Genomic DNA, 15,729 nt, shown 5'->3' with positions numbered 1-15,729 from the left:
TTATTAACTGGTCACATTTTATGTAGTTGAAAGAACTTATTTTATTGTTAAGGTTTTGCAGTGTGTAAATAGGAAGTATACCTTAGAGGTCTGTACAGATTTCTCATTCAAGTAGCTTGTTTTACCTGCATATGGGGATTTCTGCTGTTCTGTGCAGACTGGAAAATAGAAGATTTTACCCTTCAGTGTAAAAAAACTTTAGTCCCTCAAACTGTAGCTGAAACTTCATAGACTTCAGAATTACACAAATTAGTTAATTCAAATTCCTGTTCTGTTTTTATATGGCTATTAATTCTCTTTTTCCTCAGTTAAATTTCTCTTGTGATATGATTATCTGCTTAAAACCATAAATGTGTACAATTTCTTTTTGTGTTTAGGTATGATGAATGGATAAAGGCAGACAAGATAGTGAGACCAGCTGATAAAAATGTACCAAAAATTAAGCATCGAAAGAAAATAAAGGTATGTTTTTCTCCCTTTTCTCCTTTGTTGCCCCCTACTTTGGTTTGATRCATAGTTAAGTAATCCATGGCTCCCTTCCTGACCTTTTGATTGGCGGGAATGCTTGTCAGGAAAAGCAACTCTGTAGCTTTTTAAACAGGGATACTCTTTTCATCCTGGTTTTGGGTTTTCTCTGTGAGGTAAGGAGGTGAAGCTTTTCTTTCCTTCTGTCCTAAATTTTTTAATTAAATGTATGCATGCATTTACAGAAAACAAATGAGAAAGATCCATATTACTGTCAATGCTGGGAACCAGCTTGGGGGGTGAAATTTGGGGGCTCCCTGACAGTGCAGAGCAAACCCTATGGACTAGTCCATGTGCATGGGATTCTACTATTTTGGTTGCCAAGCATTTCTTTCAGAATTGATTCTTCCACAATTGATACTTAGGCTTAGATGATGACCATTCCTTGGACAGTGGGCTGCAAAGAAGCTTTTCCTTCTGCCACTGCTGAGCYTGGCATCCTGTGATGCCACTACTCCTAGAGCACTGCCTGTGTTTGTTTTCCCATTTGTTTTAGTATTGGTAAATCTTGTCTGCCTTCAGTAAAAAGGTCTTGGCATGGGGTGTGGAAAGGTCTTTGTAGTCCTATAAACAAAGAGGAGAGCTTTCCTCTGCAGGCTGAATGTTTAAGATAACTGTAAGCATTGTGTAATTGTAATCTATGATAAGATGTTCTCAAATGAGATTTTCATCCTTTTTTCACCTAGAATAAAACTGACAGAGAGAAAGAAGAGAAGTATTCTCCTAAACCCTGTAAATTGCGACGTTTGTCAAAACCCCCTTTTCACACCAGCACATCACCAGAGACTGGGTCCAAACTTGACAGCAGTGAAGCCAAAAATACTGAACAAGCTGCAGTTAAATCAATAGAAATTACTTCTATCATTAATGGGCTACAAGGTATTGTACTTAAAAGCTTTTTCTAATTGTGTAAATGGCCTTTGAACGGGAGTAAATAACASTGTAGAACAACTGATGCAACTAAATGCTTGAGTCTGGCTAATTATAACACCAGCTTCAGAAATAACCCTTGGACGAAAGCACTGTTGGCAGTTTCTGTGAATTCAGTGTATTGACAGTTAATTACACTTTGTGTTACCATCTTTTTTTTTGTTCGATATAGACATATCTAGTCTCTAAATTTTTTACTTTTGATTTATCTAACCTATAGGACCCATTATTCATATCTGTATGTCTGTTGTGACTAGCACTGTTTTCCCTTTCCCTACAGCAGCATTTTAATACCTAATTGCTTMTCTTCATTCTTAGTTTAGAGCATGCTTCCAGATAAAGGAGTCATGTATGGTATAGGTAGTTTGGGTAACCACAAACTTTTCTGGAAGCTGTGTGAATCTAATAATCATTCAGACTTTCTTGAACTTGGATGACACCGGCCACTGGGTTCCAAAACTGTAGGTAGAATAACAATCAACATAATCTATGAAGCCTCATTTCCTTAGGAAATGAGAAACAAAAAAAAGCAATTAGTAATGACACTATCATTAGTGCCATAATTAATCTGTAATTAACTTTACAAATCAAGGAGTTACATATATACTTTTATTTATATATATATGTATGTTTGAGCCAGTTACTGTGTTTCTCCTTGAATCCATATCTTTCCCCACTCAATGCAATTGGTGTTGATTCCTTCTGGATTATATATCTTTGTTCTTTTCTCAGTTTCTTTATTGCTGACCCTGAATTTTCTTGCAGTTGTCCTCCAGTGTTCTTGTCCATGTGTTTCCCTAAGTGCCTTTCATTATTGCTCTCATTTCCTTTTTTCAGGCTGATCATCAGGTTGGTTTGTTAGAGAGTATGCAATGTGTGTGTTGTTGTCCTTCAGACTCTGGATTTTCCAGGGAAAATGATGTCTGTGTTATGGGCTTTGGAAAAAAGGCAGATAACGATAGTACTTGTAATCCATTAAAAATACATAAAAATACATATATTTCAGTTTCTGGTTTGGGTAATTATGCAGAAGTTTGTATTTTATGGATTAATGCGCTCTGTGCTTTCTCTACCTCTTCAGAAATTGCTGGAGATGTACTGTATAACAGAGAGTCTTCCCAGTTTCTAGCCATTATACCATAAGTTTTTGAACTCTTCAGGAGGTACCATTTAAGAGAGATACTGCTAGAGCTCCCTGTAGCATGTCTTCGTATCTGCGCAGTTTTCTTTAGTTGGGCTTTTTTGTTTTTTGTTTTTTTTTTAAAAATAATTCTTTATAACCAGAATCAAGACAAACTTTTCTTGTTTTGTTTTTGTTTTGTTTGGATTTATTTTTAATTAGCTTCTGAAAGTTCTGATGATAGTGAGCAAGAAGATGACCAAAGTGCCCCGAATGTACATGCTGATGGCAAAGAGGAATGTCAGCCTGAAGCCGTAAGCCAAGATAAAAATGACCTCTGTCTAAAAGAACAGAGTGGTTCATCCCTCCCAGAAGAAACTAAAGCTCTTACAGATGCAGTAGTGCCCAAGTCAGTATCCAAGTCTCCTGAAAGATTGCGAAAAGAGATGGAAGAGTTATCTGAAGACAGTGGCTCGGATGGAGAAGATGAAGCCACAAAGAAGAGAAAGGATGTAAAAAAGGAGATGGTGGATAAAACAGCAAAACCACAAGTGAAACGTGGTAAAAGAAGACACTGTGTTGCAGAGGAGTCCTTAAAGACCGTGTCACCCAATAGAAAGGATGAGAGATCCAAAAACAAAGACTCCCTTAGTTTAGAAAACAGCAGTAACAGCTCCTCGGATGAAGATGAGGAAGACAAATCTAAACTGAAAATCACTCCAACAAAAAAGTACAATGGACTAGAGGAGAAAAGGAAATCTTTACGGACAAGTACTTTCTACTCGGGATTTTCTGAAGTGGGAGAGAAAAGAATAAAGCTTCTAAATAACTCTGATGAAAGACTTCAGAACACCAGAGCRAAGGATCGAAAAGATGTGTGGTCAAGTATCCAAGGACAGTGGCCGAAGAAAACGCTGAAGGAGTTGTTCTCAGACTCTGATACTGAGGCTGCTGCCTCTCCTCCACACGCTGCTCCTGAGGATGGTGCAGCAGARGAGCAGCTTCAGACTCTTGCAGAAGAAGGTATTTCTTTGCCTAACTGTGAACTTGAAAAATCTTTGCCAGCAAGTGTGGATGTTAAACCTGTTGAGGAGAAACCAACTGAAGTGGGTGAGAAGAAAGTTGAATTTCCAAGCAGCGGCAGCAATTCAGTGCTAAATACTCCTCCTACAACTCCTGAGTCACCTTCCTCTGTAACTGTTACAGAGTCCAGTAGACATCAATCCAGTGTCACTGTCTCTGAGACGCTGCCACCAAATCAAGAGGAGATACGAAGCATCAAAAGTGAAACAGATAGCACAATAGAGGTGGACAGTGTGGCAGGGGAGCTGCAAGATCTCCAGTCTGAGGGAAATATTTCTCCAACAGGTTTTGATGCCAGCGTCAGCTCCAGTAGTAGTAATCAACCAGAGACAGAGCATGCTGAAAAAGGTAAAGGAAAGGGTAAACAGGGCTGTCTCCAACCTAACTAGCACTCATTTTTAGCATTGCTGATGTATTTTCATTCTGTTATGGTTACGCTGCAGGCAAGTCAGTTGTTGCAGGAAGTAGTAGCCCGCTGTCCATTTCAAATGTGTGGAAATGGCATAGTCACCTACTGAACGAAATATGATCTGCCAGCAAGTTTATTGGCCTTTCATTAGAAATTGTGATGTTTTCAATGAGGGATAAAGAATAAAAGAATCGAGTTTTTGTGGCAAAAAAAAAAGCCCAAAGAAAACTGTAATAGCWTGTGTAAAAAATATTTTTTGTAGAAGGATGAAAGCATTTTAAATATACTCCTTAGARGTAGAAGATGCTTTTTGTGCATAAAATTTGATTCTCCATAACTTGTTTGTGTGGAGGAACAAAGCCCTCCTGCTGCTAGGGTGCTTAGGCAGTCATTTTGAATTTGTATTTTTTTAGAACATGAACTTTGTAAGATTCAAGTCAAGCTGATAAAAGCATTGACCTTTTTAGCTATGTTCCACTTTCAGATGTGCAGACTGAAGGTTCCTTTCCTGAAATCACTAGAGAGCAAGGGATAATAAATACTTGTGCACATGATGTCGCTGTACTGCTGCTTGCTTTTTAATTGCTGGCAAGGCTAGATCCAGAAACTTTTTTCTGAAAATGACTGGTTCTTTTGCAGTTCATCAAAAGTACAGCTACTTCCATTGTGTTGTAGTATCTAAAAATTAGGAATGCAAGGGAGGAAAATACATTTTGGCTGTAATCCTGAGGCAGAAGTGGGAATTTTGAATCTCAGTAAATTTCAGTTAACAATTAGCTTAATTTTTTTCAAAATGCCCTGAAGGTGTGTTACCTTCAGTGTCCTGTTGGAAACGTTCTTCTGAAAGTATGCAACAAAATGCGTTTCCTTAAAGAGAGAGAGTTTGGAAGAGGTGAATGTGTACCCCACAATGAATACACCTGTACACATGTTAATTTTAGCTGTGTAAGTTTAGAACTAAGTTTATGTGGGTTTTTTAATATGAAAATAGTTTATTGCCACTTTAAAGAAGTTTTACACTATTGTGAGAGTATTTTTACGTGCATTAGACTTTACCTTTCTCTCTGATTTTGTCAGCCTGTTGCCTGTTTCAGAAAACTGGGTTTCTTAATTTAAATTGTTTTATTCCAGGGGTCATTTTTAATCTGTAAGTCATGTGGTTGTGAAACAACGTTTGAAGAACTTCTAAAACACTCTCTTTTAGCAGGTGTACTAGAATTCTTCCACCTTCCTTTTCCCCTTTTTCCCTTTGTAGTCCCAAATATCAGTAGACTTTTTCTCTTGTTTTTTCTTTGCCTTTCTTTTCTTACTGCTTTTTTTAAACATTATCTAAGATTTTTTTAATACCTTCAGTTAATGTAATTACCAGTCACAGGTTATGGCTTTGTTTTTTTTCTCACAGCTTCCAAGTACAGCAAACTTTTAAAAATAGTTTTCAGTCCCAGTGGGTCTTGATAACTTTTTTAATAAATGTATTCTTAAATATTCTTTAATTTACAGTRTTCAAAAAATAATAAATCTGTGTTTCAAGAGAAATTCTGGTGATGCATATGGGAAAATGGGAAATTATAATTTGTAATCACTGAACATGTGCACTCTGTGCAAAGAAACTTTGCCTTTCATTGTCTTTCACCTCCTCTCATCAATATAAATAGAAAACTGAGCTGTATTAAGTATAGGCAGGAACAGTTGCATTGTTTTCTACAAACTTAAGCTTTGAAGTGTTTTGTGGGTTTTTTTGAGACTGAGAAAAACACATAAATACAAACATTTATTTGATTTCAGTTCCTTTTTTTTTTTCCAATTATAGTCTGTACAGGCCAAAAAAGACTTAAAGATGCTCAGGGAGGAGGCAGTTCCTCAAAAAAGCAGAAAAGAAGCCACAAAACATCTGTGAACAGCAAAAAGAAGAGTAAAACCAGTAAGTACAACACCTTAGTGTGAAATAAAGTGTATGGAAGTACCTTGTCATTTGTTCAACTGATCGAGAAGATGAAGTCTGTTAATAAAAAATGTATTAGGACAAAATGTTCTCATCAGGGAATTCTTAAGAATGTTCTAATGAAGATACTGCTTTACCTAAGCTACCTACCTAACTGCAAAAGTGTTTTTAAATATCTAGTATTACTTCTGGGCCTATTTCTAAGAGGTCCTTAATACTGTATAATTCAGGAAAGCCAAGAAGAGTGAGTATTTCACACTTGGCAGAATTGGGACAGGTATCTCTGTATCATGATAGCTGCCTGTTTGAGGGGGACTGGGACCTGAAGGAAATGATACTTTGTATTTTCTGCCAGATGAGTTTTTAGAGGTTAATATCTGTACCCTGTAGCAAATACGGGAATAATTGCAGAAGAATTTAGACTCCTGTTTTCTTCCTATGCTGTCTGTTACATCTGCAGTAAATAAAGCACCTTGTGCAGTTTTTATAGTTGCAGGAGATAATTGGAATAGATACCAAAATACTGGGTAATGGAAGCTTAATAAAAGCAGTGGTGTATTAGGGGTCATATGCTTATGTGTTTGGTAGACAAGAAGATCAATTATTGCCTCATTTCACTGTCACTAAAAAAATATCAGGAAACAGCTAGAGACTGAAGCCTGGAGGATAACTGTAAAAAATGGAGTTAAAGTACGGATAAAAGACATATGCCGTATCTTTTTTCCTTTCTCTCCCTCACCTTCCCTCCCTGCTTTCTATTAACARCTTTTACTAAAAGTCTGTACTTTCTAGTCTGGTATTTGCTTTCACCCTGCCTTTCATGTTCATTGATCTSCTCTTTATATTTTCTCATCCTGTAAATTTCATTTCACGGGACCCCTCCTTCCATAACCCTTATTCCTTCCCTTGCCCCAGGAATTAAAGTAATAAAACAAACTGAATTTGCAGAACTAATACACCATTTTTAGCCTTGCCATTACTCCCTTGGATTTGGTRAATTTACCCCTTTTCTTCAACATATGTCTTCATAAGGATGCAAAACTTCAAGCCTACTACCACGTAGTCCTTGGTGTGTATGTGCCCTTTTTGTTAGAATTCAGGTGCTACTGCATGTAATAAGAAAAATAAATAGATAAAATGTGAGCCAGCTGTAAACAAAAAAAACAAAAAAAAAAACCAAAAAAAAAAACCACAACAAAAAAAGCTTTTTTTGTGGCAACTGCTCTTGCTTTTGCATTAAACATTAGGCCAACACCAACAAGCAGCTGGCCTAGCTCTTTCATACCACGTGTCTTGGTATTCAGCTTCTCCTGTTTAGATCACCAGATTATAAAGGCCAGAACCAAAAGGTTCAGGGCTCATTTTGTCAACACCCAGGGCAAGTAAAACTGAAGCAGTTGTATACATTTTTCTTGATAGATACGAATTCAACGTGTTTTTAAAAACAATTCTAATGATGGAGTTTCTGCAGATTTCCTAGACATTTTATTCCACTGCTTTGCTAGACTTGTGTCGAATTACAGTCTCTTGCATCTGCTCTCACTCCAGTTTTATTCTAGTAATGCTAAAAAAACTTCATCCTTTCAATCATTACTCATAATTCATGTCTTTCAGACAGATTATTTTATTACTATCCTTTGAGCGGTTTGATTAAAAACSTGTGTTCAGTCTGTTGCTTTATAGTTAAAGTTTTTTTCAGGATRAAGTCAAGTTCTTCTCTTTTGAGTCAACTAAAGATCTTTTTCCAAAATTAAAAAATGTTATCATCATGTCTGAGGAATTTGTAGAGTATGTCACTCATATTCAGATTACTGATAATCATTTTAGAGGAAAATTAAAATAACAGTGACAAAAGGCTAAGAAAAGGCTGATTGTTTACTCTGGTCTGCTATACATGTGTTAAAAAAATACAGTCAAAATTTGTCTGTAACTGTTAGCTCTAAAATGGGATAGATGTTTATATATACTGAATACTGCATTAGAAATTGATAGGAAAAAAAGGTAAGCAGAAGATGGAATGTAACATAACAATCAATCTTGTGAACTCTTAGGAAAATACGGCCCCATGAGCAGGCAGATGTGGTTCATTTTGGCACCTATGCTGACACACTGGACGGCCTCTTTACCTTATTTTCAAATGTAGGCAGTTTATTTATGGCTGTGGTTCTGAAGCACCGAGTGTAATGCTGTCATGAACCATTTGGAGAGTAGAGGCCCTTAGGGACCTTAAGCACTTGGATTGCATTCAAATCTCCTTACAGGAAGCTTGTCCTGAATCCAGCCCCTTATGTTTTTGCACAGACCCTTCCAGCAATATCCTTGCCAGTCATCAGGATGGATTGTGGTGCCACAGTCTGGTACTTTTATCCACCCTCTGTCTCTGTAGGATTTTGGTTCCCGTAGGTCCACAGAACAGCTCTGACTTACCTGCACGACTGTACAATGTTTCTAGTGTAAGGCTTCCGTTTCACAGCATGCCAGAATCAGAGAGGCCCCATTTTATACCTGGTTTGTGCTTTAGTGATGTGGAGAGCATCAAGCCAAGCTGCTACACCAGCATGGATTATCTTRTTTTAGAGTAAAAGGATTTGGGTCAAGTAAATTCCCATCATATAAAAATCAGTACAGAGGTTGCTTCTGATAAGCTTCAGTTTGGGCTTTGTTTTGTAACAATGTCTTCTTGTTTCTTCAGCAAACAGCAGTGACAGTGATGAACTATCTGCTGGTGAAAGTGTGTCCAAGTCTCAGTCAGCAAAATCAGTTTCTACTGGCATGAAATCCCACCAAACCAAATCACTCACAAGAACACAATCTCCAGGAAAATGTGGTAAAAATGGAGAGAAGGAATCTGATCTCAAAGAACAGAATAATCGTTTGCCCAAAGTTTACAAGTGGAGTTTTCAAATGTGTAAGTATTTTCTTGAAAACACACTCAGTGTCATCTTGTAGCATAGCGCAAAAAGGGTTTTTGAATGGTGTGTATTCTGGCTTTCTTGTGTCCATCCTGAATTTGCTTAAGTTTGTGATAAATCCTCTTTTTAAAAAAAGGGTTGTTTTGGTTTTCTTTTCTGCAATTGCAGCACAGAGAACTGTTGATGTCACACTTTTCCAGCACTGTTTTTAGATATGGCTCCTGAGCCGACCTCTATTCTTTTTGTCCTGTGCACACCTGTAATTCTGGCATGAACATTATCTGCTCTGTGTGATTCTTCTGTTGGTATTTCCTTGCTGTTTTACTCCTCATTCTCTAGTCCTTGTTCAGACACTAGGTGATTGATTTGTAACTTCTTCCCCTTCTCTTTTTGCATTAGTGAATGTTTTACTACAGGTCATGTTTACTATTTCTAGTATTAAGAACTTACACTGTGTTTCAGTCAAGCTACTGGACCAGATAGGAATGAGCAGTGTGGGAAGGATCATGTATTTGCCTATCTGAAAACAGATCAGTAGCTTATTAATTCCCTTGTATTAATGCAACTTAGAAATTGAATCTGAATCTGCTGGGTTGTTTTTTTAAATTTCTTCTCCAACCTTGAATCTCAGCATTAGTGTACTTTTAAAAGTTTTTTTTTCCTATTACTTCTTCACAATTGAGTTACATTCTGCTTACTCTGGTTACTCTCTTCAGGAGTATCTAATGTAAAAGGTCTTCATTGTCACTTACTGCCCCTTTGAGATTCATTGAACACTTTCCTGGTGCAACACATTTAAAGAACTTTTGCTCCTTCCTTTCTTTCTGCCTTGGCTACATTCCACRTGCTAAAGTTGCTTGGCAGAAGTTGGTCTATGGAGTGCTGCCTGACACATTTCCTGCTGTTGCAGTCAGACACTTGCAGTGTCTTTGAGCTTTCCTCATTTTCCCACAGCCTAATATACTTGTGGCTTTTGGTCCTTTGGTGCTGCCTTCATTACAGGTTGATGTAGTGCATTTTGCACCCCACAGCAGTTTAAATGATTCTTAAATGCTTTTAAATAAACTGTCTCCARTGTGCTTCCTTGTGGCTTTGCTGGACTGAACTGAGAGTTTCCCCTGCCTGTGCCACCCACTGCTGTGTACCATGCTGTGGAGAGCTCCCAGCTGGAAACAGCCAGAGGAGCAGCTCCTGGGATAGCCATATCCAGCACGGAGGTCCTGTSTGGTGGTTCCTTATAGCACATATGCCCGGGACTCCAGTAGAACCACCCCACAGCTGTGAAGATTCCTGTTACAACCTGTTTGTTTTGAGCAACCAAGACAAGTCAGACAAGGCTGACCTGCCTGGTGTCTAGGGTCAAACTGAGCTCTAACAAGGACTAAAAGCAACAGGCTCAAAGCTAGTTGTCCAAATTTTTCATTTTCCTCCCTATGAGAAAGGGAGTGCATTTTTTTTCCTCTTCCAGTTCCTTAAAAAGTTCCCAAAGAGTGTATGATRATACTTTGTAAAGAATTATAAAAAAATGAACGAATTTGTGGTGATTAACAGCAGCTGCTGCTGTTGTTGCTGTGTTTCTTAGCTTTGCTGTCTGCTGCCCTCAAAGCACATCACTAAGATTTGAGTATTTCCCACTTCACTGACATTCAGAAGTGTTTGAAAATGCTTCAGTACAATAATTAACAGATCGTTTAACTTGCAGCTGACTTGGAAAATTTGACTAGTGCTGAGCGCATAACAGTTCTCCAAGAAAAATTGCAAGAAATCAGGAAACATTACCTGTCCTTGAAATCTGAGGTGGCTTCCATTGACCGAAGAAGAAAGCGCTTAAAGAAAAAAGAGCGGGAAAGTAAGTGCTGGAAACGAAATTCTACTTTTAGAGGGCTTAATTGCATGCTCTCTTAAGGTCCTGATAAGAACTGGATAATTTATAAGGGGATATGTGTCATGAGGAGCATGACTTTGCTTGGGTTTGGGAAATGCTGTGTGCARTTATGACCATTAGAAGGTGGGGATTGGGTGCCCAGTGACCCAGGGAAAGAGCATTAACAGAATGTGAATGTGTTTAATGCTGTTGAGGCAGAACTACTTCAYACAGGAAAAAATATGCAGCAAATAAACTTTTCTAAGCAGTGAACAAAGTATCTAAGGGAATAAATAAGTTTTAACTTTCCTTCAAGTTACAGATAAATTTACTATAATGTTTATTGTGGACCCAGCTTTTCCCTCAGGATAAGGAATTTATTCCATTACTTTAAGGAAGACCAGTTAAATTTCTCATATTTCAGAAGCTCCTATTGCTGTAAGGAATGTTCTAGTATGCCTGCTTCTAGGAGTGCTAAAAGGGTCATTTTCTGTGTGAGATATGCCATGTACAGCAGGATGTCTGTCATGGCTGCAGCCATGACATGGGAGTGGCAATTGCTGCTTGGTTGCCAGAGCAGGGTGAATGTGCAGATTCAGCGCCAGGACAAGGGCCTGTGCTGATTCCCATGGGAAAGAAAGGGAACTGCTGACTGGGCTGGTGGGTCAGGAATGAGCTCTGGCACCCTTTGGCTGGGCCCTTGATCTGGGTGGTTGATGACTGAAGGCTGCAAGGGGTAACAGTGCTGCACTGCCTTGCACACAGCTGAGTATTCTTGTCAGAGTATTTCCTACACAAACTAGGAAATGGAGGCTTCTTTCTTTTAAATTGCTAGGCATTGGTTGCTGAAGTCAGTATGTACCAGTGCTTGCTGCTGCATGGGAAAACATCTTTATTGCTTKATCTATGAATCTCTGTAACCTGTGTTTTCCTTTTCCTGTGCAGGTGCTGCTACTACATCATCATCCTCCTCATCACCTTCCTCTAGTTCCATTACAGCTGCAGTTATGTTAACCTTAGCAGAACCATCTATGTCAAGTTCATCACAGAACGGAATGTCAGTTGAGTGCAGGTGACAGCAGGACTTGCCAAAGCACTTTGCACTTAATGGCTGCTGAGGGCCACTTTTTTTTTTTCTTTTTTTTTTTTATACTGCACAGTGGCACAAAATTCAGACAAGCACTATTTTGTATTTAAAGTTGTTTCTTGACAAGCTAACTTTGCACTTAAGTGCACTTTTATGAAGAAAAAGTACAACAAACTGCTTTTCCTCAAGCAATAATTGTTTCCAACTTGTCTGGGAATTGTAAGTCTAGTGACTCGAAGGCCTTCCACTGTGGCAAATGGAGGCTGTTCACTGCCTGTAGAGACAGGACAATAAGTATATAGTTGTTGGGGTGATCTAAATCAATGTGGTAAGGCTTACTGTATTCCCTAGTATTTTGTTAAAGCTGGAACATTTGATATTTTTCCATTTATTTATGACAAATATTGAAAATATTTTCATTTGTACGAGCTAATTGTTTTTTAACTGCAAAGTCACCTTATAGTGGCTTTAATTGTATACGTCAAGCACATCTATTCAAAACCTGCAGTTAGTAGGATGTCTGACATCGGTCCTGATAACCAAATATGAGGATTCCTTAAAAAAAAAAAAAAAAAAAAAGACTGACTAATGTTTACAGGTTTGAATTAGGCTTAAATAGGTTACTCTGGGTTTTAAGAACCCGTTAATTGGAATGAAACTACTGTACTTTGCCATTTTTCTATAAAACAGTATTTTTTTTTAATTTTGATAAAATACATTATGAAAAAGAAAGAAAATGGCTAACAAACTGTATTAAAACTTAATGTATAAAGATTGTATTCAGCCAGTTTAAAGTGTATATTTATTCATAATGGATTATAACAGGTATATTTTTGTGTTTTCTTGTAAATGTTTCTTTTCCCCTTAAAGCAACAAATATTTCATTTGTAATGCTTATTTTATTACGAGCTGCAAGGAGAGGACTTCAAGAGGGAGTAAGGTGTGAGTTATAATTTGTGGTTGCTGATACCAACACTGCCACAAAAGGATAGTTGTTTTAAAAATAACTAGCTAGCCGAGTGGTAGATGTTTAATTTTTTAAATGCCTTGTACAAATTCCAAAATCAACTTAAAAATGTTTTCACTTGTATTGATTTTATGTTTAATGGATCCCAAGCTCTCTCCTGTTAATTCTATACCTTTGTAAGACATTTGTATATTGCGGAAGTGTTCATTCAAGCTATTTAATACCTGGCACTGTTAATACACAGTACTTTATTGTACAGATTGTTTTACTGTTTTAATTGTAGTTCTGTGTACTTCTTTTGCCTGGGGAAATAGGGGCTGGCATGTTTTTCTTTGTTTTCTGGCAATACAACATGTAAGAATTCGAAGCATTTTGTTTGTAGATGCTAGAGTGTCAGAATCCTTTTCATTTGACTTTTCTAAGAAAAGCATTTTCAGTCTTCGTAGTGTGTGCTTAAGGTTATAACTGATTTTATTGAAAATGGTTTCAAAGTATTCAGAATTGTACAGGACTGTAAAAATTTGTTGACAGACATTGAAGGAAAAGCTTATAGAAAAAAGCTATAAAATATATATTAGGTTCTGCAGAAAATGGAGAGTTATGTAATATATTGTATAAATGTAAGCAAAGGCCTCTGAAATAAAATGCCATAGTTTGTGAATCCCTGATTTTTGTTTCTAACGGTTTAATTAAGCAACTGTAGTATGTTCATGAAAACTACTTCAAGCTGCAGAATCAATTTAGCAGATGATCTTTGATGTGATGTAATGGGCATATAAAGATAAGCTAGAGCAGGTGCATGTGCCTAATTTCCTGTTAGTGATTAATTCAAATCCATTATCTTTTTCACAGGAAGTGAAAGTGTGGCCCATCATTAAGGCAGTGTCAGTTGAAACAAACTACTGGCTATGGTTCAGGTGACCAAAATACTGTTACACCTGCAAAGTGACACATTTCTGATGAGACTGACAGTAACAAACCATGATGAATAAGCTTTGGAGACATTGACTGTGTTAAGAATTATGGTGATCTGAGTCTGATTGGTGATTTTAATATTTTCAGTGAAGCTACTCAGAGGGTATTTTCATCTATTTCAGTTTAGTGGAATCAGTGTCATAGTAGTTTGGTTCTACATTTCAGTCTCAGTGGGTATAAAGTGTATGGATATGACTGGGAACTATATCTGGGTGAGCCAAATTCAAATGCAGCTCTTCATTCACAATTAGTTCTTGATCAGCTCTTTGTTTTAGTGCCAGCATATTTGCTTTGATGTGACTRTGTGATCTGGGAGGGGGTTTGTTTACCTGATTAAAGCAGGGATCATTAGTCATCTCCCTGCTCCCAAGTTGAGTTTTTGCATTAATAGGATTTTTACTTTCCTTAGTACAGAGATTATTTAATTTTCRTCATATTTCTGATGCGGTTTAGTGGCTACTCAAACATCTGTCTGAATGTGTTACGTTGCACCTCTTCTGTGTCTGTAAATGGTACTCACCAGATTCATGGAACCACTTGTCTCCCAGTGGCCACAAAGGAAGGTAGCTTTGGCAGGAAGCTTTATCTGCTGTTCCAGTGGGTCAAATCTGAGCTGCTTTTCAGGGTATGTATTGTATTCAGCTTTACATGTGGGTGAGCTCCCTGCCTGGCACGTGCATTCTGCGTGCAGCTGARGAAGTTTGTCACTAGCAGTGCCTGCTGGGCTGTGACCGTACTCCTGAGTGCCTGCTTGGATCACAACCCAAAAGGAGAAGCAGAACAAAYAACCCCTGCTGTATTCTCTATACCTTGGCTGAGCGACAGACTTGGGTTTGTGTCTCGCAATTGGTCATGTTGRGAACAGCTGAGATCAGCATATGCTGAGATAAAACACACCTTACTTGAAGGCTCAGCCGTGCTCCCACCTYCATTAATTTACAGTCTCAACTGATGCCTGTACATACTTATGACTTGGTAGTTCCCATCATGCTGTGGAATTTTGCTGTTGGCACAGGGCTTGAACTCCTTTCAGGCAGAGTCTGTGGAGACTGTGTGCCTCTTGCTGAGTTTCAGTGGCTATGAGTCTCTGAAATGGGATGGATGATGGTTGAGCCTTTTCTGCCTCTCCTGTGTCACTACAGTGCTGGTCCTCTGTGAAGGCAGCTTGGAAAACCACTACAACTCATGCAGCAGCCACCTGTCCCTTTTCAAGGATTTATGCATTCTCTAGGGCTGACCCCCCCTCCATGAAGGTCACTGCCTTTGCTTAGCATCCATGTGTCAAGACCGATCCTTTTCCTGTATTCCACAGCTGGGTTCCTTGTTTTGCCTTTGATTGGATGCTGATGCCAGCAAAACTGCTTCGAGCTCAAMAAGCCAGAAAAGTGCATCAAATGTGTAAGGAGACAGCCAAAGAACCTTCAGATTTGCTTCAGCTGCCCATAGCTCTGAGGATGGAAATCAATGAGACAGTCCCATCACATGCTCATCACAGAAYCAATTAGGCTGGAAAATCCCTCTGGGCTCATAGAGTCCAGTCTGTGACCAAACCCCATTCTGTCAACCAGACCATGGCCTCAGTGCCATGTCCAGTCTTTCTTTAAACACTTCCAGGGATCCTGGCTCCACCATCTCCCTGGCAATCCATTCCAATGTCTAATCATAATTTCTGTGAAAAATTCCGTCCTCATGTTCAACCTAAACCTACCCTGGCACAGTTTAAGACTATGGCCATCTCATTCAGATGTTGGATGTTCCCCCGGTGCCATCGTGCCCGCGCGGAGCGCGGCAGGACGGGCACACGCGCGGCACCATCCCGTGGTAGCCGTGGGCAGCTCCCGGCTCGGGGAAGGRCTGCGGGGGGTGGCGGAGGAGGAGGGAACAGGGGCGGTCCCGGGAACGCCGCCCGCCCCCG

General features: G+C 38.7%; 1 protein-coding gene across 5 annotated transcripts in view; it reads left to right on the top strand.

The window, feature by feature from the left end:
• The window catches only part of ARID4B (AT-rich interaction domain 4B), an 88,912-nt gene extending 75,277 nt beyond the window's left edge, over positions 1-13,635 (top strand). For 2 of the 5 annotated variants that reach the window (XM_057368460.1, XM_057368455.1), the window contains 7 exons: positions 378-462; positions 1,212-1,404; positions 2,798-4,006; positions 5,878-5,988; positions 8,702-8,917; positions 10,624-10,770; positions 11,731-13,633. In XM_057368460.1, coding sequence (XP_057224443.1) covers positions 378-462; positions 1,212-1,404; positions 2,798-4,006; positions 5,878-5,988; positions 8,702-8,917; positions 10,624-10,770; positions 11,731-11,861 — 2,092 coding nt within the window. In that variant the 3' untranslated portion in view covers positions 11,862-13,633. Of the gene's footprint in view, positions 1-377; positions 463-1,211; positions 1,405-2,797; positions 4,007-5,877; positions 5,989-8,701; positions 8,918-10,623; positions 10,771-11,730 lie in introns of all 5 variants that reach the window. The other 3 variants (XM_057368458.1, XM_057368459.1, XM_057368456.1) reach the window with 3 other exon arrangements.
• Positions 13,636-15,729: the final 2,094 nt, after the last annotated feature.

This window comes from Malurus melanocephalus, unplaced genomic scaffold (assembly GCF_030028575.1).
Source record: "Malurus melanocephalus ecotype Western Australia unplaced genomic scaffold, MMel_1.1 scaffold_92, whole genome shotgun sequence".
Taxonomy (NCBI): Eukaryota; Metazoa; Chordata; class Aves; order Passeriformes; family Maluridae; genus Malurus; species Malurus melanocephalus.
The sequence above is the reverse complement of the archived record's forward strand: the minus strand, read 5'-3'. Positions and strand labels throughout refer to the sequence as shown.